Source organism: Danio rerio, chromosome 12, assembly GCF_052040795.2.
Source record: "Danio rerio strain M-AB ecotype USA chromosome 12, GRCz13ab, whole genome shotgun sequence".
Lineage (NCBI taxonomy): Eukaryota > Metazoa > Chordata > Actinopteri > Cypriniformes > Danionidae > Danio > Danio rerio.
Window position 1 is genome coordinate 36,130,706 of NC_141032.1, and position 27,426 is coordinate 36,158,131.

Sequence of the window (27,426 nt, forward strand, 5' to 3'; positions counted from 1 at the left end):
AGATGCTAGTATTCAGCTTAAAGTGATATTTAAAGGATTAACTAGGTTAATTAGGCAAGTTAGAGTAATTGTATAATTGTATAACGACGATTTGTTTTGTAGACAATCAGGGAAAAAATGCTTAAGGTGGCTAATAATATTGACCTTAAAATGGCTTGAAAATTTTTTAAACTCTTTTCATTAGCCTAAATAAAACAAGGACATTCTCCAGAAGAAAAAAATATATATAGGAAATACTGTGGGAAATATTCCCAAAAAATTAAAAAATAAAAATCGCAGGAAGTTTGACTTCAGCTGTGTGTATACACACACACACACGCACGCACGCACGCACGCACGCACGCACGCACGCACGCACGCACGCACGCACGCACGCACGCACGCACGCACGCACACACGCACACACGCACACACACACACACACACACACACACACACACACACACACACACACACACACACACACAACACACACACACACACACACACACACACACACACACACACATACTGTATGTACACAGACAGTAGTTAACATTTGAATTAGATCAAAAATATAATTATTTTAAAATAAATAAATAAAAACAAAAAATAAATTATTTCTAAATATTTATACTGTATGACATTGCAAAATATTAGTATTGTTCAATACAAGTTTCGCTTTTAGGACAACTTTTATGAAAGGTTTTGATTCCCTTCAAATGTTGACTACTGTATACATCTATGTTTTCATTGTAAATTAGGAAGGAGTTTCCTAGTTTACAAAATCAAACTAAAAGGATTTTTCACTCAAATATAAAAATCTATAAATCCATAGAAGTGATCTCTTTCTTTTTCCATACCTGAATATTAATATATATGGGTCAAAGACAAAGTTCCATTTTAGTGTCAGCATCAAATGAAATGTATACAAAGTGACTTCATATACATCGAACGAATGTCAAACACAAGTAAAGTGTCAAAAAACTAGACAGAAAATATTGGTTAAAAAATCATCATTACCCAGCATAACATATATAATTCTATAAAATTAAACAACAATCCCAATTCTATTTTCTGTACTCCTACCGCTTCCCCTTGGCCCTTGAAACAGAGCCTGAACGAGAAGGCCTTTAAAAATGACACTACAGCATTACAGCACTACAACTCCTGCACACGTCATCATATGTCATCGTGAGCTCTTGCTTCATATGACATTGACGATCGCAACTGCTGCAGTTATTCCAGTTGCTTTATTTTTTGGTATTTATACTCAGGAAATCACCAAAGGCAACAATATCATGTTATCATAACACCATAATGTGGCAATAAGATCGTAACTGAACTGTGCATTTACACCGTGGCCATATTCATCTATGTAAACACACAAAAACAACAATAGTAGATGGTGTATTTTGGAAAATGTAGATGGTGTATTCTGGGAAATTTTCATACCCCTTGGTTTCGAGTGTGGTCCTGAAAAATCTCAGTTTCAAGGGGTATCTAGCCCTTTCCCTTAGCACTATGCCTTCAATCTAAAGAGAATTGGGACCCCCTACCCCTTTACGTGAACATGCAAAACGAGGGATATAGGCAAGAAAGGGGAATGGCTAAGGGGTAGAAATGGGACATGCATTATAATATATAATAACATATTTAAAAAGACAAGTGACTTAAAAGTCTAAGACAGGGGTCACCAATCTCATTCCTGGAGGTCCGGTGCACTTCAGGGTTTAGCTCCAACTGTCCTCAACACATCTGCCTGGGTGTTTCAAGTATACCTAGTAAGACCTTGATTAGCTTGTTCATCTGTGCTTGATTAGTGTTGTAGCTAAAATCTGCAGGACACCGGACCTCCAGGAACAAGTTTGGTGACCCCTGGTCTAAGTCAAAGAGTCGTCATTCATTTAAATGGTGATCAACATTCTGATCAAATATCAAAAGTCTTTTGTGCCAACTGCTATTTTGAGATACTGGGTTTTAAGTATAAATAGGGTTAATTGAGTTTTTAATGTTTTTTATGTGATGAAATTGAATGCATTTGTGCTGCTTGTTTTTTTGTGATATATGTGATGTGAACGCTGATGTGGTTGTATGGTAAAGTCAAAGAAAAATTTCCACTTGTGGATAATAAAGAAAGTAAAAAGTAAAAGCAAAAAAATGGTCTCTCATTTCTACGAAAAGAAAGAGCCTGAAGAGCTGACCTGTTTCTTATCCTGTAGCTCCATGGCAGGTGCTGTCTTTCACCATACTCTGTCCAGACGCCCAGAGCTGGTGGTTACACTCAACACTTGTCCCGATCCCAGTCCTGCTGGCAGAGGAAGGCAACCGCTGCCCCCTGCTCCAAGACACTGCACCTGCGGGCACTGCCAGTCTGAGGGACGCTGTCTTTGTTGATGTCCAGAGAGCTGTGATCAATGAGAGCGAGGGGCTTCTCTCTTCTTACATTCAAGGGGATCTGATAAGACAGAAAGTGTTAGATACGAACAATGACCACTTTAACATTATTATGTCAGTTTTGCATGCAGAAGTAGATATCAGAAAATTCAGTATTACTAATAATCAGCATATTTCATAATTAAGATGTAAATATTATTCACGCTTTACTCCCCGGACGCACAGAGCACAGAAACAATGGCCTTTGCTGACTTACTCATCATGTCAATGACAAAAGCACACAAGAGTACGATAAAGAGCAAGAGGCTGACTGTAAATAGTGACAGTTGATACAAAACACATCTGTGACTTTTTTTTTTTTATAAATAAACATCAAGAATTTTCATCAAAGGTCTATATGGTAAAGTCAGTGTATGCATATATATGCAGTACTCAACTTTAAAAGAGGTTTCATCAAAGTTGTCTTTAAACAATTCAAGAACACACATTCTGGTTTTATGACAAGTTTGAAAATCCTTTTTGATCCACTTCAAATGTTGACTACTGTATTTAAGGGCCACACAATATATTGTTTCAGCATCGATATATTGCAGTGTGCTCATCTGCAATAGACATCGTAGGATCTGCAACATCGAGTCGAGATTATATTTGACCAGAAAAACACTTTGAATTTAAAATTTTAACCATAAAAGTTAACAAAAGTTGGTAATGCATTTAAGGCCTATGACTGTGTGAGCATTTCAAGCCAGTTTAAAGCATTCAGGCAATGGAAATGATCATTTCTGTAACTTAAAGAAAGGTGAGTTGTATTTATGTATTATACAATAAAGGCTATGTGGTGTTTAAAAATTTTTTTTTTTTGACATTTGATTATTTGATTTGTGCCTGACACTGCTAGACTCGCAGAAAAAACTGTTTATTTAATTAGCATTTTTGCTCTACTGCACTTGTGATTGGTTTATTATATTTCATGCAAATGCAATAGCCTACAAAATCATCCCAATGGGGTATATGCCGAAGCATGCTAATAGGACTTTTAATTTGCGCTTCCGGCGAATTAAATACCAATGCAAAATCCGGTGCGTTTAAGGTCTGTTTTCTTTAAAAATCAGCTATCTCCACTAGCTGAGTGATATCCGATTTAAAGTGGGTCTCAGATTGTACAAGAAGCACTGCATTAAATTACATTTCCCCCGCCATGTCTTTATAATATGAGCATTTATTTTACCCCAGTATATTCAATGGAGCTTCTGCGTTAGCCTGCTTATTCTGACGGGCGCGTGCGAGTAAACAGCTTTTTGTCTCGTTTTACGCTTGAACAACTAAATAAGTGCTAAAGTTTATTTAACTGGATGTATTTTAATGACATCACAATATCGATGCTGTATAAGGAACCGTATAAAATGGGAAAAAGTTCACAATAACAGGTAACCGGAAGTGTATCAGCATGGGAACAGCACTAGCTCGGCATACCCTATCAACCTAAACCCATGAATTCTTTCAAAACAGAACTATTCCTTTTATATGGTAAAACTATACTCAATATCGCAATATGAATGGCAGAAAAAAAAAATGCAATGTTGATTTTTTCCAATATTGTGCTCTATTGACCTTATTCTAAAATGCGGAAGTGCGCGTGTTTTCGCAATTGTCTTGACTTAGAACTTCCGTTTCAGTCGCCTATGGGAGAAATGACAAGGAAACGGCAAAAACGGTCAAACTACTTGCTCTACAAACAAATGTTTGCATGACTATACAGACCAAGCAGAATAATATAACAAGGAAATATCAGTTTGCAACATCAAACAGCGAAACGAGCAGTTTTTAATGTCTAAAAATGAATGGAAGTGAATGAGACCAGAAGTCTTGTGCCAAAAAGATTCAAATGGCAGCGCCCGCTCGTCTGCGGAGAATAAGGTCAATTGGGCCTCTTTATTTTCTCTTTCTCTGTCTCTCTTTTGTGGATAAGGAAACAGTGTTGTACACACTCTACTGAAGACATCCACATCCAGTAGCCTACATATTTAATTTTGTTTGTTAAACGCAAAGATTCGTTTCAAAACTATTTCTAAATTCAGTTCTTATTTCCAACAAATGGATAAATAAACAATAATAACAAAGTGTGGTCAAACACACGTCCTATGCCCCATTTTGTCCAAAATCAGACAGGTGGCCTATTCCAAGCTTGTTTTTAGTAAAACAAATATAAATATGCATATAATATTTAATAATAATAAAAATAACATTATACAAAATCAAGTTGTAATGAATAAACTGAAAAAGCCCCCGAGATGATGAAGGCATTTAGGCAGTGGTTTTTATATTTATGTAGAAGTTAAGATTTTTTGTAACATTTTAATCCTTTATTTGTGTCTTGCTGTATATCCTGTGTGTAATAAGCAATGTGTACGCGTTTAAGGCACACAACTAAAAAGCTTTCAGCTGGTCAATTGAGCAGTCTATTTTAGTTCCTCAAAATAGCAAGGTGTTAACAATGCTCCTTTTCTAGACCGAAACACCCATGAGCCCACAAAATGGTGCAAATGGATTTGCTATTTAAACAATGTGGCGCAAAATGGGAAAATTAGGGTTGCATTAGTCTGAAAAAAGAAACACATCGTGCCAAACCAAATCACCAAACACGTCTTGCGCCTTATTGCACCAGGTGTAAAATAGTCCTTTGTGCTTATTTGATAGTTGTTATGTTTCTATACAACTGAACACAGATACCACAACATCAGCAAAAAATGACATAAATTTAAAATAAGAGATGATATAACTAAATAATTCTGGTAATTAAAATGAACAGTGAATAAATGAAGATTGTGATATTACTGTTTCTTCCACTTTTGTTTCTGTTGAGGTTACAGAATACAGAATTTACCCTTTAATTACTGCAATAAATTAGAGTATTATGAAGTGATTGAGTAGTACTTACACATTCAGTTCACAATATTCTAATTTATTACAGTAATTAAAGGTCAAATACTGCAACGTAATACAAAAGTTCATTTCTGTCCCAAAAATTACGTCTTATTTTATATTAATAAATGCTTGAGAATGTCACAGAAGCCTACGTAATCAAAATATCACCATCATTTGTTGAGTCCAAGAAAACTATTGTGCTTGTAAATGCGGTTTCCACTGTTGTCACTGTAAACATGACCTACTAGGTAATGATTCTAAAATTAAACAAGACTAATTAAATAAGAGTACCAGCAATCTACAAAAACAGCTTTTGGCTACAAGCTCAGACAATGTGGAACATTTAATCTTTGGCTTTCAAGGTAAGACGCTATATTTGACAAGCAAATCACTTAGTTTGGCTTATTCTTTGAAAACAAGTAAACCAAGCCGACTTACACTACTCTTGACTTTGAAGATCATCTAAACTGACTCGCAAAGCTGTAATTACCCTCACTGGTCAGCAAAAGAATATATAATCTTAGAAATCCAACATATTCAGAAAGAAAAGTGCTGGCCTACTACGTAATAACAGTTTATGCCAAACATCTTGTGTTTATGTAAAAGTTTACTACAGGGAGTGAAATCTCAATACAGGATTTATCTGAACTACAGAATAAGCTTTAAAGGAACAGCTCACCCAATAAAAAATAATAATAAAATCTATCATCATTTACTCACCCTTGTTCTAAGTTTCTTTATTCTGAAGAAAGATTAATACCTGTAACTATTGACTTACATGGTATTTGTTTTTCCTTAGATTTAAGCCAACGGTTACAGGTTTTCAGCATTCTTCAAATTATCTTCTTTTGTGTTCACCAGAAAAAAGAAACTCATAAAGGTTTGGAAGGACTTAAGGGAAAGTGAATCGTGAGTGAATTTTCAGTTTGAGTGAACTATCCCTTTAAAACAAAAATGACAGCCTTGTTAAGTTCATGTGACGTGTATATAACTGCGCTGTTATCCTTAACTCACTTATTACTACAAAGAAAAGCTTGCATGTATACTTATCATAATATCGGCGATATTGTTGTTTAAGGAATAATAATATGAAAGACAGCTCCCATTTTCCATGTTGATCTGTACCAAAGGATTATTAAACAACCCTTCTGATTCTCAACGTTGAAACGAGCCGTCAAAGTCAATAGTTAGCATTTACACATAACATAAACACCATTAAACCATTTATAAATCATCTAAACAGCTGGTTGAGTTTACTAGAGGTGGCCTAGGGGTTAAAGAATTCCGGCTAAATAATAAAATCACGATAAATCGACGTCAACTTACATTATAAAGCTGCAACATCAACGACCTGCAAGTAACATCGTTTATCATCAAGAGTTAATAAGCGGAATCAAATAATATCCGTCTCAAAATCCTTGGACTCACTCCCTGGTGACGGCCATGTTAGTGACTGGAAGGGCGTGGTATGGTTGTGCAGAGACGATGTAGTGGAATCTGATTGGTCAGCGGGATCCTGAGGGCGGAATTTGCTTTGTTTTGTCGTTTGTGATTGGTTTGTACTCCGGGGCGGGTAATCGGCTTTCTGCTGTTGGCTGAAAAGGTGGAGCCTGCGTTTGGCGTAGTTACCCGACATCAAAGTGAAGCCGCTGACGACAAGAATGCTTATCATAAATGCATATTGATGAATATTGAATGTTGACCGCTTTATGTGATAAAGGGTGACATTTTCGACGTGAAAAACGTTTTTTTAAATATATAAACTAGTTTATTTGAACGTATGCTGTAGTGTATATATTTGGATATGCTATTACTGTAATAGGTAAATCTAACACTTAGACACGCAAAATGTATTCTTAAGCAAACACTCTCTAATTCACAACCTACATTTTTTCACTTTTTTTTTTTACTGAAATGGACTCAAAAAAGGACTTTTGCTACTTGTTCAAACTACTCATTAAACGACTTGAAACAACACAATTCTTAAGGAGGTTTAGGCTTACCAAATCTAAAATATTACTACTGGGCAGCTCAATTAACCGCAATAGTAGCTTGGGTTAAAAATTATAAAGAATCAGGATGGGTCAAAATAGAACAAAGCACAATAAAAGAGACATCACTGTCCATTCTACCTTCATAAATGTAAAACAGGCTCCAAACATTAAAATAGATAACTAATGGATAAAACATGCTTTAAAATTTTGGAATAAAATAAAAAAAATGTTCAGAGGTCCAGAATCTATATCCAGGGCCATGCCTATTGTAGAAAATATTGGGTTTCTCCCATCTGTGTGGGATGGTGGATTTCGAATATGGGTAGATAAAGGTCTTATAACAATAAATCAGTTATTCGTTGGAAAAGAAATTAAACCATTCTCACAACTCCAAGAACAATTTAATATTTCACTGAAAGATATCTATAGGTTTTTCCAAATAAGACATTACATTTCAAACCATAAAGAAAAAGCTAAAATCATGCAAGAACCAAATAAAATAGAGGAATACTTCATAAATATTGCAGAAAAAACATTCCAGCTAAAAACACGTCTCCCATTTATATAAAAGATTAGTAAATAATACTGTACAAAGTACTGATCATGCTAAAGGAAAATGGGAACTATAGAGCTAAATACCATAATCGAGGATGAGGTCTGGACTGAGTTATGTGAAGAATGTCATAAAGGAATTAATAGTCAATTGTGGAAATGATTTGATTGGAAAGTAAAAATGAGGTACTTTAATACTCCTCTAGTAATATATGTAAAAGGACTATCTGTAGCTTTGTGTTGGAGAAAATGTGGAAAAATTGGAGATCATACCCACATTTTTTGGGACTGTCCAAAGATTCTACAATTTTGGAAAAATGTTAAAAAGAAATAGATAAGATATTCGATTTAGAGATATCCCTCGATCCAGTTATGTGCTTACTGGAGCACTGTCCAAAGAAATGTTTAATAAGGAAACAAGATTTGTCCTAAGGATATTATTACTGGTTGCAAAAAAATGATAACAGTACATTGAATGGAAGAAAGTTCTCCAAAGGCTCAGTGGATTCAGAGACTTAAACAGGTCTTTATAATGGAAAAAATGACTGCATGTCTACAAATGAAGACTGATATTTTTCTGAAGAGGTGGAGAGATATTATGACATATTTAGATATGTATATTTATAGGTTGCTTAACCTCACCTTATCATCACTGTAATTGGATGTAACTACAATGCAACACAATGTAACTTGATGTACAAATGTATCTCCTGTGAAGTAATTCTGATGGCAATACCTTTTATTTTTATTATTATTATTTTTTTTTTTGATTTTCTTTATTTTTTTATTATTGTAATTTCATCATCATTATTATTTTTTTATTTATTTGATGTATATCCTCGTGAGTAAGGGGGGTAAAACTGTTGGGGAAGGGGTTGTTCTGTAAAAATTATATTGAAAAATATCAAATGAAAAGTAAAAAAAAAAAAGAAACAACACAATTCTTAAGTCTTTTAGTGCCAACTTAATTGCATTATGTTCAATCCACTTAAATTTGTAAAAACGATTAAGTTAACAGTGCAATTTGGTTAAAATCTTATACAAAAAGTGCAAACTCTTGAAAAAATATGTATTTATTTAGTATTATTAAAAGGAATTGGAAAAAAAAAACGCTACATGTGCTTATTGTTTTCCTTTTTAAAACTTAACATGAAAAATTCCTCCTATTTAAGAAAAAATGTTCCTGGAAAGTCAGTTTATCTGTCAGTTCTTTTTATTTTTGATACATATTAAAAATAAATTAAAAATATTGCTCTTTAAATGTATATTTGCACACAGATTCAAATCTGAAAAAAATGCTTTCTCACTTTTCTGAAAGAGGATTGAGAAGATAAAGCAGACATTTCTTATTGAAAAACAATAAAAAACACTTTAGAAGGCTTTTTATACTTTAATATTTAAATAGTCTAACATCTGTACTCACTAATCAATTATCTTCATTTAGACACAAATAATTAACTGTGATTAGTGCACATATACAAAATAGGCCATCCTTACAATAAATATAAACCACAAATTATCCCCCATTTGGTGGTATAAACGCATACTAAATTAAACACATCATGTTTAAAAATAAAGCATTTCATTAAATAATTCTTATCAAATCAATCCAAATTGTTAAAAACATTTTGAAAGTAAATTATACAAGCTGTTTACTTCTCTCTAGACACTGGCTCTAATGAATTCAACATTTCACAAGTATTAGTCTTGCTATTCTGTAAACGTTAATACATGTTTATTACAAATAATGTCTGTAATGTTTCATGGCAGGAGATATATTTGATCTTCAGGGTGAGTTGTGGGATGTTGTGTAAAGTTTATGTATACTGGTTGTTTAGTGTGGGGTCCCAGCTCGACTGGGGATGGTGCTGTAGGACGGTTTCACCACCTCTTCCATGATCACAGCGATGGTGTGACACAGCTCTTTTGCCTGCATGGGAGAAAAGTGTTAAATAAATGGAGGAATATAAACCTGAATGAACCAAAATAATACTAGGCCCAATCTTTTAACAATGACAACATGTACATTATTATTATATTATTATGACAAGGGCTTTATTTAGATTTTGTGCAACACGTGCCAATGGCCTGTGACTTTTGAGGCAGAAAAACATGAGAAGAGAAAAGCATGATATTTCATTAAAAAAGGCAGAATAAATTGTAGAACAAATACATCTAACTGCAATTGTTCTAATATTATAATTATTAATAATAATAATATTTATTTATTTGTGATAAACTTGGAAAATAATTGTAGCTTAAAAAGTACAATAATGACAACAATAATTATTATAGCTATAATATGTGATATTTTTTATTACTATTATTATTCACAATAATAATTAGGCAGTAAAAATTGTATGATATACTAATAATAAATCATTATAAATATAACATTATTTATTTATTTAATTAGAAAGATTTATGTATTTTAGTATATTTTTATTAAAATGTATTAATTAAAAAAGAAAAATTAAAAATGAATTAATAAAAAAATTATTTTTTATTTTTTTATTTATTTATAAATGTTTATATATATATATATATATATATATATATATATATATATATATATATATATATATATATATATATGTCTATATCTTATCTTATATATATATCTTATCTAATTTTCGTCCGCTTTTTCTGGGGCCAGTTTTAAGAGAGAACCTCAGACTTTCCTCTTTCCAGACACTTCCCCGAGACCTCCTCCCGGTGGGACATGCCTGGAACACCTCCACAGGTAGGCGTCCAGAAGGCATCCGAAACAGATGCCCGAGCCACCTAAGCTGACTTCTTTCGATGTGGAGGAGCAGCGGCTGTACTTCGAGCTCCTCCTGGGAGACAGAGCTTCTCACCCTATCCATAAGAGTGCGCCCTGCCACCCTGTGAAGGAAACTCATTTCGGCGGCTCGTGTCCAAGATCTTGTCCTCTCTGTCATGACCCAAAGCTCATGACCATAGGTGAGAGTTGGATTGTAGATTGACCGGTAAATAGAAAGCTTTGCCTTTCAGCTCAGCTCCTTCTTTACCACAACGAACCGCTACATTGACCACATTACTGCTGCCGCTGCACTGATCCGCCTGTCAATCTCACGTTCCATCCATCCTTACCTCACTCTTATTTTTTATTTTTTTATTTTTAATTAATTTATAATAATAATTATTTATTTTTATAATATATTTTAATATATTATATATATATATATTACAGAAAAAAATATTTTGAAAAATTCAAACAAATGAAAAGCACTATATTTCATTAGCTTTATTAAAATTATTAACAACTGTTAATATAAATAAAAATACAATTACAAATCTAATATTTATGATTGAAAAATCTTTAACATTTGAGCATAAAATAGAGCTTTTATTAAGACAGAAATGTATCTGAATTGTATCTGAATACTGAATTGCTTTGAAATTGAAACAGATTTATAAACAATTCTCTCTGCAGACCTGCAACATGTCATATTTTCAAATGCATGTTATGGGAGATTCAAACTCTCTATGACTTGGACTTCGACAAACATACCTGCTTGAGATTGAAGCTGAGAGTCTTGTGTTGAGTCTGGCCACCAAAGCTGATCTCAATTGATGGCAGCTTGTCTTTTTTGGGACGGATTGAGCGCAAGGACAACACATCCTCCATGGACATTGTCAAACACGCATTCTGCAAAGATTGTGATAGTTTACATTATCAGAACATCACAGGAAACATGTTGGACTGTGAGATGAAGTGTGGCGTACCAGTGTTTTAGGATCGAGGACGGTTATGACTTCATGATTGACTGCCACCAGGGAAGGCGAAGGACAGCTGCGATGACTGACTTTCTGAGCCGTGAAGATGTCAAAACCAAAGAGAGGCAGCGAACTGATACTTTCTGGAACATAGGAGCAGTGTTGGGTATAATTATACTTATATCAATTCACATATCGAGAAGTAATTACTGTTTATTTTTAGGTCATTTAATTCTCCGGGGTCTGAGGTGATTTCAGGGCCTTTTGAATGTTTTGACATGTCCAGACATTTGTGCTTATTTCTTAACCCTTGTGTGCTTTTGTTTTCGTCCACTCTTGGGTGATTTTAAGTCTTAATTTGGCCACGACTTTCTTTGTGTTTCAGCAAATGGAAAGCTTTTTGGTGACAAATCTTATTTTGACACATATTTTAGGAACATGCTTTGAAATTTTAGCAAAAACTACACAACACACTATGAATATTGACTACCATTTTGTTATGTTGGTGGCTGGTTTTGGCACAATTGACCACCATTATAATGACTTTTTTTGTTTGCAAGGCCATGACACCATATCATCATGCATTCTTGATTCCTGGTGATTTTCCCTGTTGGGAAGTGGTAACATTTGACTTTTTATCATCAGTTTTTGGTTTTTAAATGGAGTTTTATGAAGTATAGTGTGTGTGTGAGTGAGTGTGTGTGTGTGTGTGTGTGTGTGTGGGAGAGAGAGACCTTTGCGCACTTACCTTTATACATCTGAAAAAATCAAAATAAGCAGCTCAGCTTTCAGAACATTATAAACATAGAAGCTGTATTTATATAAGCACAATATAATTGGCTTTTATACTCCATAGAATTAAAAAAAAAACTTTCTGTCCAAGCCTATTTAAAGGTTTAATGGTGCCAACTGATGATCAACAGTAAAAATGCAACTTTTACTCTTTCCCAACAGGGAAAACCACAAATCAGGAATGCATAATTATATGCTGTCAAAATGGAATTATAATGGAAGTCTATGGACCAAAAACAGCCAACAACATAATGAAAGGGTGGTCAATTTAAACAATACACAAGTATAACACTATTGGCTAACCTGTAAAATGCATTCGGCACAAACTGTGCTATAATAATGTGTGAACAAAATGTATACATAAGGTTGGATTATTTTTTTTAAATATACATATTATGTGATGTTTCTAGGTTTTTTTGGGGGGGAAGTCACATAAAACACATACTAAATAGTTCTACATCCAATCATTGATAAAGCTGTCTTGCAGGCTAAAGAATGTTCTTCCAAAACTATGCAAAAATCATTATGATCACAAGCAACAATGCAATGTTGTTTTGCAAAACAACATTAAGAACTATGAAAATGGTGTACTTGCTTTAAATACTGTACATAAATTCGACAATTCTGTATAAATTGAGTAAGAGAAGCTGAATAATTGTATTTTTGTGTTATACAAATATATTTTGGAGAATAGTTCTATTTTTCACTACTAATACATTTATCAAGATGATTGCACAATATATTGACGTATGAAATATGGTGTCATTGCTTTGAATGCTTTCATGTTTTTATAAGTAAAATGTTTAGCTTTTCTCTTTTTTGAAGATTAATTCACAAAAATTAAAATTCTGTCATCATTTACTCACCCTTTACTTTGTTTAAACCATCATGAAAAGAAGAAAAGAAGATAGTTTGAAAAATGCTGAAAACATGTAACCATTGACTTCCATGGTATTTGTTTTCCTTCTATGGATATGAATGGTTTCAGCTCTCATCAAAAAATCATGTTTTGTGTTCAACAGAAGAGATAACATTGTAAATAAACCATTTTGAAACACTTCAGGAGGAGTAAATACTGAAAAATAACATTTTGGAGTAAACTCTTTAAAAAGCTTAAAATATTATAAAAATAAGACCAAAAGTGACTCAAATTTGAATAATTACAATCTTAAATTTGGTTTACTATGCACTGAAATGTATGTATTAAGTGAAGTGAATTAAATACAAATGTACCACTATGGAAGTCAAAGGCTACTTTTTCCGGCATTCTTAAGTATATATTGTTTTGTGTTCAACAGAGGAAATAAACTCAAACAGGTTTTGAAGAAGTGGAGGGTGAGTAAATTATGAACATTTTTTATTTTTTGGTGAACTATTCCTTTAATTTTCATCAGTAATTAATGAGTTTTTTTAAGTAACTTACCCCACATCTGTTTTAAGAGTTTGTTTTGGATGTAAAATCATTCATTGAAATTGTGTAAAAATAACCTGGGAGCATGTTTGGACAGATTTGTTCACTCACTGATAAACCGAGCTTTGGCATCAAGAGGGCTGATGGGGCCTAAGGTTGAAAACTGCGCTCGTATCGTAGCAAGGAGTCTTTCATCAGTAGAGTTGAGTCCATCCATCCGGGGATGATACTGCTTTATCTCAGCACTGGCCGGGTTTAAAAATAAGAGTGTCAGATGGGGAAACAATTAATGGATGCAGGTTTCATTTCATATTTTAGAAATCCGTCTGTGTGAGATGTATGAAATTACTTTGAGGGCAGATTATTTAGTCCAAGCGCAAGGTGTTGAAGAGCGGTCAGTTCTGCCACCTGCTGGTAGACTGTAGAACTGTTCATGGACAGAAACATTTTCCCTTCCAGATAACTGGCCACAAGCTGAAAAACGGAAAACAGTAATATTGTGAAATGTTACACATTTAAACATTTTAAGGTCAATATTATTAGCCACTTTATAATGTTTTCTATAGTGCTATCATCCTGCCCAGTTAACCTAATCAACCAAGTTAAGCCTTTAAATGTCACTTTAAGTAGTGTCAAATATTATTTACTGTCATCATGGCAAAGATAAAAGAAATCAGCAATGAGAAATGAGTTATTATGTTTGGAAATAGGTTGAAAAAATCTCTTTGTTAAACAGAAATCAATTAGTTAAATTTAAATTTATATATATATATATATATATATATATATATATATATATATATATATATATATATATATATATATATATATTTTTTTTTTTTTTTTTTTACAATGATGCCTCTTGTACATGGTCTTATTTTTATTTGGGAGAATGCTGTGTCAGTTCCAGCCAGTCAAAAAAAAAAAATAAAAATAAAAAAAATAAAAACTGCTGGTTAAACAAAAGGAGCGTTAAGTTAGGATTTCCCAGTGGTATGAATAATTTCAGGCTTGACTGTATATTTACATTACACATATTAACATGTCATTTGTTATTGTGTTGCAGATTTCTTTTTTTTACCCCTCAAGTATATTTGAAGAATAGAAAGAAAAAAATTACATGTATTTAGAATATAAATAGCTTGTAACATGTTTTAGGTGTCAATTTTGAACACTTTGATGCTGAGAAAAGGTTCACTGGATTATAACTTTGCTTCACTACTGGTAACATTGTTTTTTAAATTTAAAATAAAAATGTATCAAAATATCAAAGAAGCTGCCATGTTTTTAGACATAATAATATTCATTTTCATAAAAAAAAACACAAAAGTATGCATATCAATCTCAAATGGGTGCTTAGCAAAACAAAAAAGTAAAACAAAAAAAATATATGAAAAGGTGAAACACCAAAGCTCCAAAAATATTCAATTTATATACTTTAAAAGGCCGTCACAGCATGTAACATTTCAAGTCCACCGTCCGTCTCTTCTTCAGACATTATTATACAACAGTTCTTTAGGGTTGAAAAATCATTACATAGTGGAATAAACAACTCATGAAAAATGAAAAATGTTGTTTGGCAAAATTCCATTTTCTGAAAAACCACATCTAATTAATTCAGAGACGATGACAAATTTCAAGTTGTCTATTACTGTAGAATGTATAATATTTGACCCCTTAATGAATTTAAAAAGTTCAGTTTTACCAGCTGGTAGTGGAACTCCAGGTAAAGATCATTGCTGAACTGGAGTGGCTGTTTCCAGATCAGTCGTTTAAAGGATAGGGCGATCGAGCCGTCATCCAGCAGGAAGTCAAACAGATACTCATCCGAGTGAATTGGACGTGTCACATCACCTACAGATACAGATTCATGTTAAGAACAGGAGGAAATCATAGACTGATTTAAATATGAGTCATGGGAGTAACAGTACATATACAGCATTTGTAACATATGGGTCTTGCCATTTCGGTTCTGTACCACAGCATGTGAAGTTAATCTAAAACTTCAAGGTTTAAATACATGCTGAAAAAAAATATATTTATTTTTAAATCCCAAGATTAATATTTTGGTCTTTGCTGTTTTAGTTAATGCAAGACTAAAGGTTAGCATATAAGTACTAGATATTATAATATGTGTCTCTAGTCCAATGTATGTATTATATCCAGATCAATTAATAAATATCAATCAATTGGTGTAGTTTGGCTCTATTTTTAAATTGAAACTTAACAGGGATAGTTCACTTGTCACTTCACCTGTTTGATTTGCTTTTTTCTGTTGAACACAATAAATTGTTTTGAAAAACGTTGGAAACTACTGACTTCCATAGTATTCTTAGTTAATTTTTCATACAATGAAGGTCAATGATAACCATTTTCTAACAATTCTTCAAATGATCTTCTTTAGTGTTCAACAGAAACTCATATAGTTTGTTTGCTTTATTTATTTAGCACATTGAAAAAGAACAAATGTTGACCAAATTGCTTTACAAATTCAACCAACACACAAAATCTATACTTGTATATGTAAACAAAATCAAATTAATTACAATTAAATGCAAGAGACAGAAGATGATTTTTTAAATCAGATTTAAAGCACAGAGGGAAGAGCATGACCTAATAAAAAAAGGCAAACCATTCCATAGACTAGGGGGAAGCAATTTAAAAAGCCCTGTCTCCTTGTTTTAATCGAAACTTGGGAACACCTAAATGTAATTGTTGTGCTGACCGAAAAGGCCTTGATGAAGTATGCCAGTGGAGAAACTCACCAATGTAATTAGGTGCTACATACAGTTGAATTATTAGCCTCCCTTTGAATTTTTTTCTTTTTAAAATATTTCCCAAATGATGTTTAAAAGAGCAAGGAAAATGTCACAGTATGTTTAATAATATTTTTTTGATCTAATAGCCATTTTAGGGTCAAAATTATAAGCCCCCTTAAGCTATATATTTTTTTTCTATAGTCTATAGAACAAACCATTGTTATACAATAACTTGCCTAATTACCCTAACCTGCCTAGTTAACCTAATTAACCTAATTAAGCCTTTAAATGTCACTTTAAGCTGCATAGAAGTGTCTTAAAAATATCTAGTTAAATATTATTTTCTGTCATCATGGCAAAGATAAAAGAAATCAGTTATTAGAAAGGAATTATTAAAACTATTCTGTTTAGAAATGTGTTGAAAAAAATCTTCTCTCTGTTAAACAGAAATTGGGGTAGAAAAAATAATCAGGGGGTTAATAATTCAGGGGGGCTAATAATTCTGACTTCAACTGTATATATAGATTGGGATCCATAGTAAATAGTGACTAATTATAATTCTTTTAATATTAGTATTGTATATGGCTCCTATACACAGAAGTTTATAGCATTGTCTGAAACAGATTTCTTTATTCATTAAAAACATTTTATTACAACTATTTAAAGTGATGTCACGATTTATTCAGTAAACCAATGTTGAATGAAAATGGAATAAAAATAAGCAGTTTTATGTTTAGTTTTCACTTTTGTCGAACCAAAAACCAAGCAAAGCATGATTTTAAAACCAAAACTATACATTATTATTGTTTTAGATTGTCATAATTCATGCTATTATCTACTGGTTTATTACCTGCCTATTATTAAGGTATTACCTGTTCATTAGTAGTTACAAAGTATGATATAATTCTGCATCAATAATCCTAAATCCTGCCTAAAACCTAAATCAAACTTCTTCCTTACTTACTATTAATAAGCAGCTAATTAGCTAGTGTTAGTTGATGGTTTGATAATACTGTGAATTGTGACCTCAACTAAAGTGTACTGCTCCATTTCTAATGTAAATATGTTTAAGTGTGCTTAAACATATCAGAGGAAATCTTACCCCCTTTTTTAGCAGCATGGATAGAAAACTCCTTCATTTCAGCAGGATTCATGATGCCCATCTCAGTGCAAAAGTCTTGTACCACCTCAAATGCAACCTAAAAACAGGCATTAAATCACTACATGTAAACAACACATCATCTTTTAAAATCAAAAGACAGAACAACTGTCCCTAGCTTACACTAAAGCTGCGAATCTTGCAGGCAAACTCGGTTCCACCAGGAAGCATGATGGGTAGCCGACGAGAGTTTCTTCCAGCCTGCATACAAAAAATCATTTCACAATTTACACGACCTCCTCTGCTTAAAATCGTTTCTTTTTCATTTGTCTTCTCTTACCAAAATGGCCTCCATCTCAGAATGTGAAGGGATGTGTCGGCGTCCTCCGAAAATGAGTGACCGTTGGAGATTCTTTGCACATATGTTTGCCAATTCTATAGACAAATAATATATTCACACAAATCATAAAACTCAAACACGGCTATTCAAAGCACTGTGTGATCAGGTTATACAGGAAAACAGAAAGACAAATGAATCATATACACAGGGTTTGGCACAGCAGCGACCTTCTTGCTTTGAGGCGACAGTGCAACCCAGGCTCATTCTGAAAGCGTAACGATATATACATTTCTAGAGAGCGCCAAATATGCCCTAGGAATAAATATGTCCTATGTCCTACACTTTCTCATACAGTGCCACCTGCTGTTGGGTTGGCAATACATGTGCCTTCATCCACTAGCACGGCTCTGCCCTTCACTCAGTGTGATCAATCCTTAATGCTAAAAAAAAAACAATAAATTACAGAAAATATTTAAGTAACTGAACAATATCTATTTACAAAAACCATAGGTCTGGAAGTGCAGGTCTGAGCCGTTCGAGTGTGCAGTTGGGTCTCTGGATCTGCAGCTTCATAATTTTGCTTTTTTGCAGTTTTTGTTTTCATGAATCCACCAAAGGCCGCTGTGCACGCTTTTTGAGATCTCAGATTTCTCTCTAGAAATCCACCAAAGGCCTCTGTCAACTTACTGACTGACCAATCGACTGACCCACCCTCCTCCTTCCCTAAACTCAACTGATAGTGTTTTCAAAAGCACAGATTGACCAGCGCCCACCCACTTCCTTAAACCCAACTTACAGTGTTTTGAAAAGCAATCCAGAAAAAGAAAAGCTCTCGCCTGATTTTTACCACATTTTTTACCATATTCTCACCCTGTTATTTACTTGTATATATATTTTTTTTCCTTTTGCTTTTGTCTTACCTGCTTTCTGGAACCGTCCTTTACGGGACTTAAACCCCGTCATTGTGGTCAACTCCTCTGCGTCTTAAGTCCGCCGACGCACAATGCGAGCCACTAGACAAACTGGTAACAGCGGGAAAGCTGTCCACACGGAGGTAAGTGATCAGCCGCTTGTGCAAAAAGGAATGGTGTCATACCACCCCATAGGGTTCGATTTAAAGACAAAATGCAGCCGTACATACTTTTGGCTACATACAGTAATTGGCGATCTCCAAAAATGTATATAGGGCTATGTTTTCAGAATGAGCCTATGTTGCGACAGTGCTAACCACTGAGCCACCGTCCCGCCCTCTTAAACAAAACAGACAGTTTTATTAAACCGTTATATTTATTAAAATAAAAGTTTGGTCATCTAAACTGCAAAAAAGCTGGTCTCTACACAATCCCTTCACCTCGCCTCAACGCAAATCGATTAAGTTAATGTAATAGTGTTTACAATTTAAAGTGGATTGTATGTAAAACAATTAAGATGTCCCTAAAAAACTCAAGACTTGTGTTGTTTCAGCTCATTTTAAATGAGTAGTTTGAACAAGCAGCAAAAATATATATTTTTTGAGTGCAACGTCTTTAGAAATAGAAAGATAATATAATTAAATTCAAAAACTGTTACTGTTAACACATTATGAACTACAACATTTCAACAAAATGTAATAATTTTTATGTTTCTCTTAATTTTTACTGTTAATTAACATTTTATTAAATACTTCCCTCCAACTAATTAATTTTGGTGTACTCATTTTTGCACTGTGATCTTATTATTTATTTATTTTTGTTAGATTAGTTCCAGTTTTGGCTTTGGTACTGATTAATATAATGCATATGCACAAACATATTAATATAAAGCATCCTGTATAAAATATTACTTTAAAAGAGATATATGTGAGGGGTTTAACTCGTTTATGCTGAGCACTGCATGATATAGACTAGTGGTTGCGTCACTGAAGCAAGTTTGCACTATAGATATAAATATAAAGTGAGTAATTAGTAATTACCTTGATATGGGTGGTTGGCATCTTGAATGATGGTGTCCAGATGGCGAGTGCAATATGGAAGAAGAGTGTTGGAACAAGGGAAGAATCCAGTCACCAGATTAAACAAACGCCAGCCACGAGTACAGTTCTCCCTAAAAAACAAAAATGAGAAAAACTAGAATTAATTAAAAAATAAATATGATATAAATAATAGTGCTGGTCAAAGATTAATCACATCCAAAATAAAAAAGTTTGTTTTGACTTAATAAATGTGTGTATTATATATATTTATAATGTATACTGTATGTTATACACACACACACACACACACACACACACAGAGAAAAAAACTTTACAAACATATTTTATTACATAGATATTTAAATTTATATATATTTGTATTGGTGGCTCAGTGGTTAGCACGAGCCAAAACAGTGACAGATGGCATTTCTTTGTGAAGTTTGCATGTTCTCCCCAAGTTGGCGTGGGTTTCTACATGAGGAACACAAAGTAAAAGCAAAGCAAATTCATAAGTGTCTGTTTAGGGCAATTGCCATGTATAATTAATCAAAAGGTTGAATTCCCTTTGATGCATGGTTTGTCATCAGAGGAGGATTTTTGCCTAAGATACAACTATTTGTATTTTTGGAATCTGAGGATTCAAATATAAGTAAATATTCAGAAAACTGCCTTAGAAGGTGTCCAAATTAGATTTTTAGCAATGCATTTTAGTTATGAAAAATTACGTTTTCAAATATTTACAGAAATAAAGGTAGAAAATGTCTTCATTGAACATGATGTTAACTTAATTTTCTAATGAATTTTGGCATATCCATCATTTTCATTCATAAATCATTTTGGCTTTTCCCACAGATATACCTGTGCAATATAAGAATGGTTTTAATCCAATTAAAAAAACGTTTTTAAAATAGTATTACTTTTTGCCATGACTATTATGATGACATCATCATCACAATACATTATTCAGGATTCCGTTACGAACCGTTCAAGTTCAAAAACAGCATTGATTTCAAATAGAAGTCTTTTGGAACTAAATACTGTAAATGTTCGATGAATTCAATACATCTTTAAAAGTAAAAAAACTCACACTTTATTTTGATGGTCCATTTGTTGAATTAAAGTTACATTGCATCTACATGCCAACTAATTCTCATTAGATTATAAGTAGTACTTGCAAAGTTTCTTATAATCAGTTAAATGTCTGTTGAAGGAGCAGTATCAAGCACTAATACTCACTAATACTACTAATACTCAATTGAACCATCAAAATAAAGTGTTACCAAACTACTGCACACAAATGTCTACTGCACAAAAATCACTCACTTGAGCCGGTGTTTGGTGGTCTGCTTGATGACCTGACAGTAAAGCTCATCCCTAAGGAACTCCTTCTCTTTTCCCAGCTAAATCAAAACACAAGTTTTAGTGTTACATACGTAAAAAAATCACAATAGTTCTCATATTGCTATAGATTTTTTTTAAAGTAAGCTCACCTGCAAAATGAAGTTAACACAGTCCCCTTCTGTCTGGTTTTTCTTCATAGGCTGATCCAACATAAACTGCATTACAACTGAGGAAAGAATTCTTGTGTCAGATAATTGCATTCTGGAATGCTTGATTCTGTCAGTCTGTCATTAGCTCGCTCATACTGACAACTAAATATATATATATGATATATAAAAATAACTGCTTTCCAAGCCTTCATCCATATTTATTTACCTATTAATGTTAATTTTTTTATTTTAGTTACTTTTAAAATTAATGTTACAGTTTTGACTCACTTAAAAAAAAAGTTACTTATTATTACTATTTAATGATCTAGGCACAAAGTCTAAAGCGCATGATGCAAAAGCATTAAGGGTGAGTCCAAATCCACTTTTGCTATTTTAAGTACGTAAAAATTTGCTCTGCGGCCTGGTGCATGGTCTAACAGGGTTGTGCTTATTCTCTTCATGAGTTATGGGAGTGTTTTAAGCATAACATGAATCAGAATCTCAAATTCCTTTTAGGAGTCAGTTGTGCCACACCATGGCGCATTTGCCATTTACAAGGCGGACTTTGTAGGTAGAAAAACTGAACGCTTCACTAGCAAGAAAACAGTTAAACAGACCAACTGCAGCGCAAGGATAGAAATTGAGCATCCTCAATTCGGCCTCTTTACTTTTACTCTTTACTTTTTCCTTTACTGTCATGTATAAGGTAACAGTGTTATATGCATCCACTGATGACATCTATTAGCCTACATATTTAATTTTGTTTGTTAAAAGCTTACTAAGCAGCTCAAAAATTCACAATTGCACAATTAATTATTTTCTGACTGAATCTGCTTTTGAATTAATCAAATAAACCAAATATCTTAAGATTCTATTCATAGACAATTCTAAAAATAAACAAACAAGCAAATAAACAAACAAGCCTTTTTGAACAAATGATTTGGATTAGTGATTCAGTGAATCACAGGGACGTCTCTGTTATACCTTCTGAAGGTTTTAGAGTCATGTTTATTTTAGGTACCAACATAAAGACATCACTCACACCTCTTAGGGCTCTATTTTGAAGGTCCATGCGCAAAACGCAAAGCGCAGGGTGCAAAAGCTTTCAGGGCGTGTCAGAATCCATACTTGTTAATTTAAGGACGGGAAAATCCGTTTTGCGCCATGGCGCATGGTCTAAAAGGGTTGAGTTTATTTTCTTAATGAGTTATAGGTGTGTTTTGAGAATAAACCAATCAGAGTCTCATCTCCCCTTACCTTTAAGAGCCCATTGCGTCGCGTCATGAGCGCATTTGCTATTTACATGACGTAAAGTAAGTTCACTGTCGCTTTTGCTCTCGTGGATAGGGAAGCCTTTACGCACAAACATCAATTAGCCTATAAATAATTAATTTTGTTTGTTAAGCGCAAAGATTTAAACTATTACAACAAACTATTATAACAAACTATTTCTAAATTCAGTTCTAATTTCCAGCAAACTAATAAATTAACATTGATAACGAAGTGTGTTCAAAATACTGAGTTATTTCCAAATACACCTGCCATGCCCCATATGGTCTAAAACCTGAAAGGTGGACAAATCTAAGCTTGTTTTTAATAAAACAAATATAAACATGGATATAATAAATAATACGGCTAATAATAATAACATTATACAAAAGCAAATTGAATGAACTGAAAAAGCCTCCCGAGATGAAGAAAGTATGACGGCAGTGGTTTTTAAATTAATGTAGGCTAGAAATTAATATGTTTTGTAATATTTTAATCATTTATATTTATATCCTATATATATCCTTATTATATATATCCTTAATATAATATATCTTTTTCATATGTAAAGATATTTGCGTATTGCTCTGCATTCTGTTTTGTAGTGTGTAAGCCAGGCACACTTTGTGCCAGACAAATAGACCGACTTTGTTCTGGTCTATAGATCAGACTATTTACAGTTTCTCAAAATAACAACGCACCAAAACACGCCTGCTTTTTGAGACCAGTACACCTATAGGCGCACATACGAGCGCAAATGTTTTTGCTGTTTAAACAGTGTGGCGCAACACCTCAAAATGACCCTTGCGCCGAGATGAAAGTAGCAAATAGCAATTGCGTTGCGTCTTGTGCCACATTGCGCCAGGTGTATGATAGAGCCCAAAAATTTACATTTAAATTGATTATTTTAATATTGAAATTAAAATTAAATAAATGTCAAATTTAATTATTTTTAAATTAAATTAATAAAAAAAATCATAAAAAATTTAATTAAATTAAAAATTAAATAAATACATAATTAAATAAATTAATAAAATTAAATAAATAAATAAAATAAAAAGTAAAAAAAACATGATTAAATAAAATTATTAAAAAAATAAAAATAAATGAATAAAAAAATTAACGTTGCGTCTGTGTGGCTAAATTTATTCACTTACCCATGAAGCTTTGCGCACCCAGGCGAGTGAGCTCACTGTCTGAGAAAAGGATCAGTGATTCCTGAATGGGATTCTAATAACACAAAACACAAAGCAAACCAAAACAATCAAACAGACTCATTAAATCCCCACATACACAGAAAATAGGATAAGCATACTTACAGGAGTGTATTCCACCATTTCATTAAGACTTCTCATGTTACCTCTAAGCAAGCAGAGTAACAAAAATCAATGCTCAGAGGAGTTTTTGAAGTACAATGCAAGGTTATTTTATATATTTCCAGAGGTCTTTACCTGTTGATAGCTTCTGTGAAGAACTTGCTGGCGAACTCCGTCATGATGAACTGCTCACGTTCTGGTTCAGATCTCTGGATTGAGGCCACTTCTACACTGTATTCACTGCCGCCCGCCACTGAGCGGGCAACAGACATGTTGTAGATGGAGCCATTCGTTGATGTGTTGATTTCAGCAACATTGGCCGGCATATTATTAATGGAGCCATTGGATGGTACGATGCGGGAAGAGCTGGTGACTCTCATACTCTTTTTCCGTTCCAGCTGTCGGTCCATGTTGCTGCTGTGGTAATCTGGTGGAGCACAAGGCTGAGTGACATCAACTGGGAAGAGTCCTGAACGGCCTCCACTCGAACCAAACATCCATCCTGAAAAGGCATAAGTAAACCCATATCAGGTCTTGTACTGTACTTTACACAGGTTTGAGCCACCCTAATTAATGCTTGATACCCCTGAAGGACGTCAAAACAAGATGTGTAGGGGTCAGCCCTTAAAATTGTGCAAAATAGTTTGCTCTGTAAAAATAATAGTAATAATACCAACAATAAGTTAATACAAATATAAATACATTGATCAGGGAGACTGGATGATGGATAGTATTGTTGGGTCTTTATTGGGTTTAAGGAAGAGTGAAATTGTGGCTGTAAACATGGTTTCTGTGAGTTGTGATTTTTTAGTTTTGATTCATTTAACTTTTGGGTGAAAAGTGGTGATAAAATTTATCAAAAGTGTTTGTAGAACTCAGTAGGGAAACCACCAGGACATGGTGCTTCACTGTTTGGAATTAGTTAAGGAGCTATAAAAATGTCTTGTTCTGTTAGAGGGATTCTAGAGTCGTTATTTTCTCTTAGATAAAGTTAAATGTGAATTTTCTCATTATATAGATTTTTTTTTTAACCTGCAGATTTCAGATTTTTAAAATAGTGGTATCTACCAATTCTACCCAAATTTTCTCTATTCTACCCTCTCCTATCTTACCCTATCTCACCCTACCCTATCCCATCCTACCCAATCTTACCCTACTCTCTGTCCTACCTTATCCTACTCTACCCTGTCCTACCCTACCCTACCCTACCCTATCCTATCCTTTCCTTTTCTTCCCTATCCTATCCTATCCTATCCTATCCTATCCTATCCTATCCTATCCTATCCTATCCTATCCTTTCCTTTCCTATAATATCCTATCCTATCCTACCCTACCCTTTCCTACTCCACCCTACCCTATCTTACCCTACCCTATCCTATTCTACCCTATCCTATCATATCCTAACCTACTCTATCCTATGCTACCCTATCCTATTATACCCTATCCTATCCTACCCTACTCTATCCTATAATACCCTATCATACTCTAACTTATCCTATCCTACCCTATCTTACCCTACCCTATCCTATTGTACCCTATCCTATCCTACCCTAATCTATCCTATGCTACACTATCCTATCATACCCTATCTTACCCTACCCTATCATACCCTATCTTACCCTACCCTATCCCATCATACCATATCATACCCTACCCTATCCTATCTTACCCTACCCTACCCTACCCTATCCTATCCTATCCTATCCTATCCTATCCTATCCTATCCTATCCTATCCTATTCTATCCTACCCTACCCTTCCCTTCCCTACCCTATCCTATCTTACCCTACCCTACCCTATCCTATCCTACCCTATCCTATCCTATCCTACCCTACCCTATCCTACCCAACCCTTCCTTACCCTACCCTACCCTACCCTATCCTACCCTACCCTACCCTACCCAACCCTTCCTTACCCTACCCTACCCTACCCTATCCTATCCTATCCTATCCTACCCTACCCTACCCTACCCTACCCTACCCAACCCTACCCTACCCAACCCTTCCTTACCCTACCCTACCCTACCCTACCCTACCCTATCCTATCCTATCCTATCCTATCCTATCCTATCCTATCCTATAATATCCTATCCTACCGAGAAGGCTACAGAGATAGGCCTTAAGCTCCAAGTGGGCTGTACAAACCATGGAGCTTTTATTTATTTAATGTCTTGTACACAACACAAAATCCAATATTGTGCTTTATGAATGTCTACACCTACTCTAACCCTAAACCCAAGCTCACAGTAACCTGTTGTGTTTTATTAACATCTACACCCTTCCCAAACCCTAAACCCAACCTCACAGTAACCTGATATGTTTTATTAATGTTTACTCCACCTACACCACCTAATCCCAACCTACTTGTGGCATAAGGCCCTCCCACTTTGAGGTCACCCAACCAACTTGCAGTGTAATCCCTCCCACTTGGAGGTCTCCGGGCTGCAGCGATACCTACTTGATCCTACCTCACCTTACCCAACCCTACCTTAACCTATCCTATCCTACCTCACCCTACCCTACCCAGCCCTACCTTACACTACCCTACCCAGCCCTACCTTACACTACCATATCCTACTCTACCTTAAATCATTGTAATTTATTCAGCTTTCAGGTGATGTATAAATCCCAATTTTAAATAAATTACACTTAGTTGTTTTGCAGTCCAGAGCCACACCCTACCCTACCCTAACTATCCTATCCTACCTTACCCTACCCTTCCTCATCATGTTTTTTCATGCTTTCTTCTTACCATCCTTGAGTCCGTCCATGTTCAAGAGTTTAATGGCATCACCTCTGTGGAAGCTCAGCAAGCTCTTGTCATCTGTTACATAGCTTTTCACTGCGATCACATACTCTGAGTTCTGCAAATGGAAATGAGAGGATTATATTCTTCATAACATCAAAGAAATAACAATTACAATACTAAACATTGATTTATGAATTTTATCAATAAATTTCCCCATACAAACTTTTGAAACATCACTACAATACTTATGACATAAAACTGTAACCCACATTAACTCTTTTAAATGAAAGGTTAAACCACTAGCTATTATTCCAACTTTGAAAGACGGTTGTGCATTTCCAAACAAGGAACAAAATATACTATAGAACTCAATGGGTGCTCCTTTCCAACAATACTTTGTTTTGTTATTTTTACAGAATAAAGAAACTCAAACAGGTTTGGAACAAGTGGAGAGTGAATAAATGATGATGAAAGATTTTACATTTTTGGTGAATAAACTTAATAAAAGCACCTTAATCAACTCCATGAGGAATAGGCGAATAACAGCAGCGATTTGTGGTGCCTGTTGGGAATGCAGTTCCAATTCCTCATTGCTCAGAGTGATCACGACTTTACCGGTCCCTTTCTGCTGTACTGACAACACCTGTGAATAACTGAGAAGTAA

At 34.2% G+C, this 27,426-nt stretch overlaps 2 protein-coding genes and 1 long non-coding RNA gene across 6 annotated transcripts in view; 1 reads left to right on the forward strand and 2 right to left on the reverse strand.

Moving 5' to 3' along the window:
* Positions 1-6,752, reverse strand: part of tmem94 (transmembrane protein 94) — a 49,695-nt gene extending 42,943 nt beyond the window's left edge. For both annotated transcript variants that reach the window (XM_087276642.1, XM_087276641.1), the window contains exons 1-2: positions 6,628-6,752; positions 2,184-2,437 (exon numbers count right to left, since the gene is read on the reverse strand). In XM_087276642.1, the coding sequence (XP_087132768.1) occupies positions 2,184-2,207 (24 nt within the window). In that variant the 5' untranslated portion in view covers positions 2,208-2,437; positions 6,628-6,752. The remainder of the gene's footprint in view (positions 1-2,183; positions 2,438-6,627) is intronic.
* On the forward strand, positions 5,608-13,239 carry LOC147834514 (uncharacterized). Its single transcript, XR_015504342.1, has 3 exons — positions 5,608-5,663; positions 10,539-10,811; positions 11,305-13,239. It is a non-coding gene; the product is annotated as an uncharacterized LOC147834514 (long non-coding RNA).
* Positions 9,043-27,426, reverse strand: part of myo15b (myosin XVB) — an 82,831-nt gene continuing 64,447 nt past the window's right edge. For all 3 annotated transcript variants that reach the window (XM_087276638.1, XM_087276640.1, XM_087276639.1), the window contains 17 exons: positions 27,274-27,415; positions 26,766-26,877; positions 24,151-24,517; positions 24,019-24,061; positions 23,857-23,929; positions 21,431-21,507; positions 21,264-21,340; positions 19,941-20,071; positions 17,990-18,084; positions 17,833-17,910; positions 17,653-17,749; positions 15,497-15,645; positions 14,141-14,265; positions 13,903-14,036; positions 11,598-11,731; positions 11,383-11,520; positions 9,043-9,777 (listed from right to left, as the gene is read on the reverse strand). In XM_087276638.1, the coding sequence (XP_087132764.1) occupies positions 9,682-9,777; positions 11,383-11,520; positions 11,598-11,731; positions 13,903-14,036; positions 14,141-14,265; positions 15,497-15,645; positions 17,653-17,749; positions 17,833-17,910; positions 17,990-18,084; positions 19,941-20,071; positions 21,264-21,340; positions 21,431-21,507; positions 23,857-23,929; positions 24,019-24,061; positions 24,151-24,517; positions 26,766-26,877; positions 27,274-27,415 (2,068 nt within the window). In that variant the 3' untranslated portion in view covers positions 9,043-9,681. The remainder of the gene's footprint in view (positions 9,778-11,382; positions 11,521-11,597; positions 11,732-13,902; positions 14,037-14,140; positions 14,266-15,496; positions 15,646-17,652; positions 17,750-17,832; positions 17,911-17,989; positions 18,085-19,940; positions 20,072-21,263; positions 21,341-21,430; positions 21,508-23,856; positions 23,930-24,018; positions 24,062-24,150; positions 24,518-26,765; positions 26,878-27,273; positions 27,416-27,426) is intronic.